Below are 817 nucleotides of genomic sequence, written 5' to 3'. Positions count from 1 at the left end.
ATATAGAACCTTCACTTAGAGCAAAAGCACGCTAATAAGACAGGAAATATTATGTGATTTACGCTACCATACAACATTAATTTTTCTATGGATGCCTCTCTGTCTATCACCACGTAACTATATCTCTTTAACTTTTAAATATTCCTTTCTCTTATATCTGTCAATGAATTTATCATCTACCTACCTTTCTTTCTATCTATCTATCTATCTATCTATCTATCTATCTATCTATCTATCTATCTATCTATCGTCTTTAAATTCAAACTAAATTATGAAATATTTAACACTTACTTCATAGCATATTTTTCAACACTGTTTTAATTATTAAATATGTATTAAAATTAAATGATATATTTCATATATTAATCGTCACATAAATAACGATTTATTCTATAAACTTTATGTTCCTCCTTATTTCGCTACAGGTTGATTTGTGCCATCCCAACCCCTGCCACAACGCTACCAAATGTATTGATGTTGGAGAAACTTTCAAATGTGTCTGTAAACCGGGATTTTCAGGTGAGACGTTACACTTGCATTCTGTTTGTGTTTTTAACATTGAAGTAAAAGAATTATCAATAAAAGTAGATGAACAACAACAACATGAAAATAGAAACAACAGTATTTACAGTAAAAACAGAACCCAAGATAGCAAGAAACCAAAAGTACATGTAACGGCGAGGTTGTTCACATCAACAAAAACAAGAAAAACAGAGCAGCCATAAAAATATATAGAAACCCGTCGTGTATGTAAATATATATATATATGTACATACATGCATACATACATACACACACACACACACACACACACACA

At 30.4% G+C, this 817-nt stretch overlaps 1 protein-coding gene across 1 annotated transcript in view; it reads left to right on the top strand.

The window, feature by feature from the left end:
* Positions 1-817, top strand: part of LOC106876634 (delta and Notch-like epidermal growth factor-related receptor) — a 557360-nt gene that overhangs the window by 493671 nt on the left and 62872 nt on the right. The window contains exon 7 of the mRNA XM_014925248.2: positions 426-519. Within this exon, the coding sequence (XP_014780734.2) occupies positions 426-519 (94 nt within the window). The remainder of the gene's footprint in view (positions 1-425; positions 520-817) is intronic.

This window comes from Octopus bimaculoides, chromosome 19 (assembly GCF_001194135.2).
Source record: "Octopus bimaculoides isolate UCB-OBI-ISO-001 chromosome 19, ASM119413v2, whole genome shotgun sequence".
In the NCBI taxonomy this organism is placed as follows: Eukaryota; Metazoa; Mollusca; class Cephalopoda; order Octopoda; family Octopodidae; genus Octopus; species Octopus bimaculoides.
Note: the sequence above shows the minus strand (reverse complement) of the source record. Positions and strands in the feature narration are given on the sequence as shown.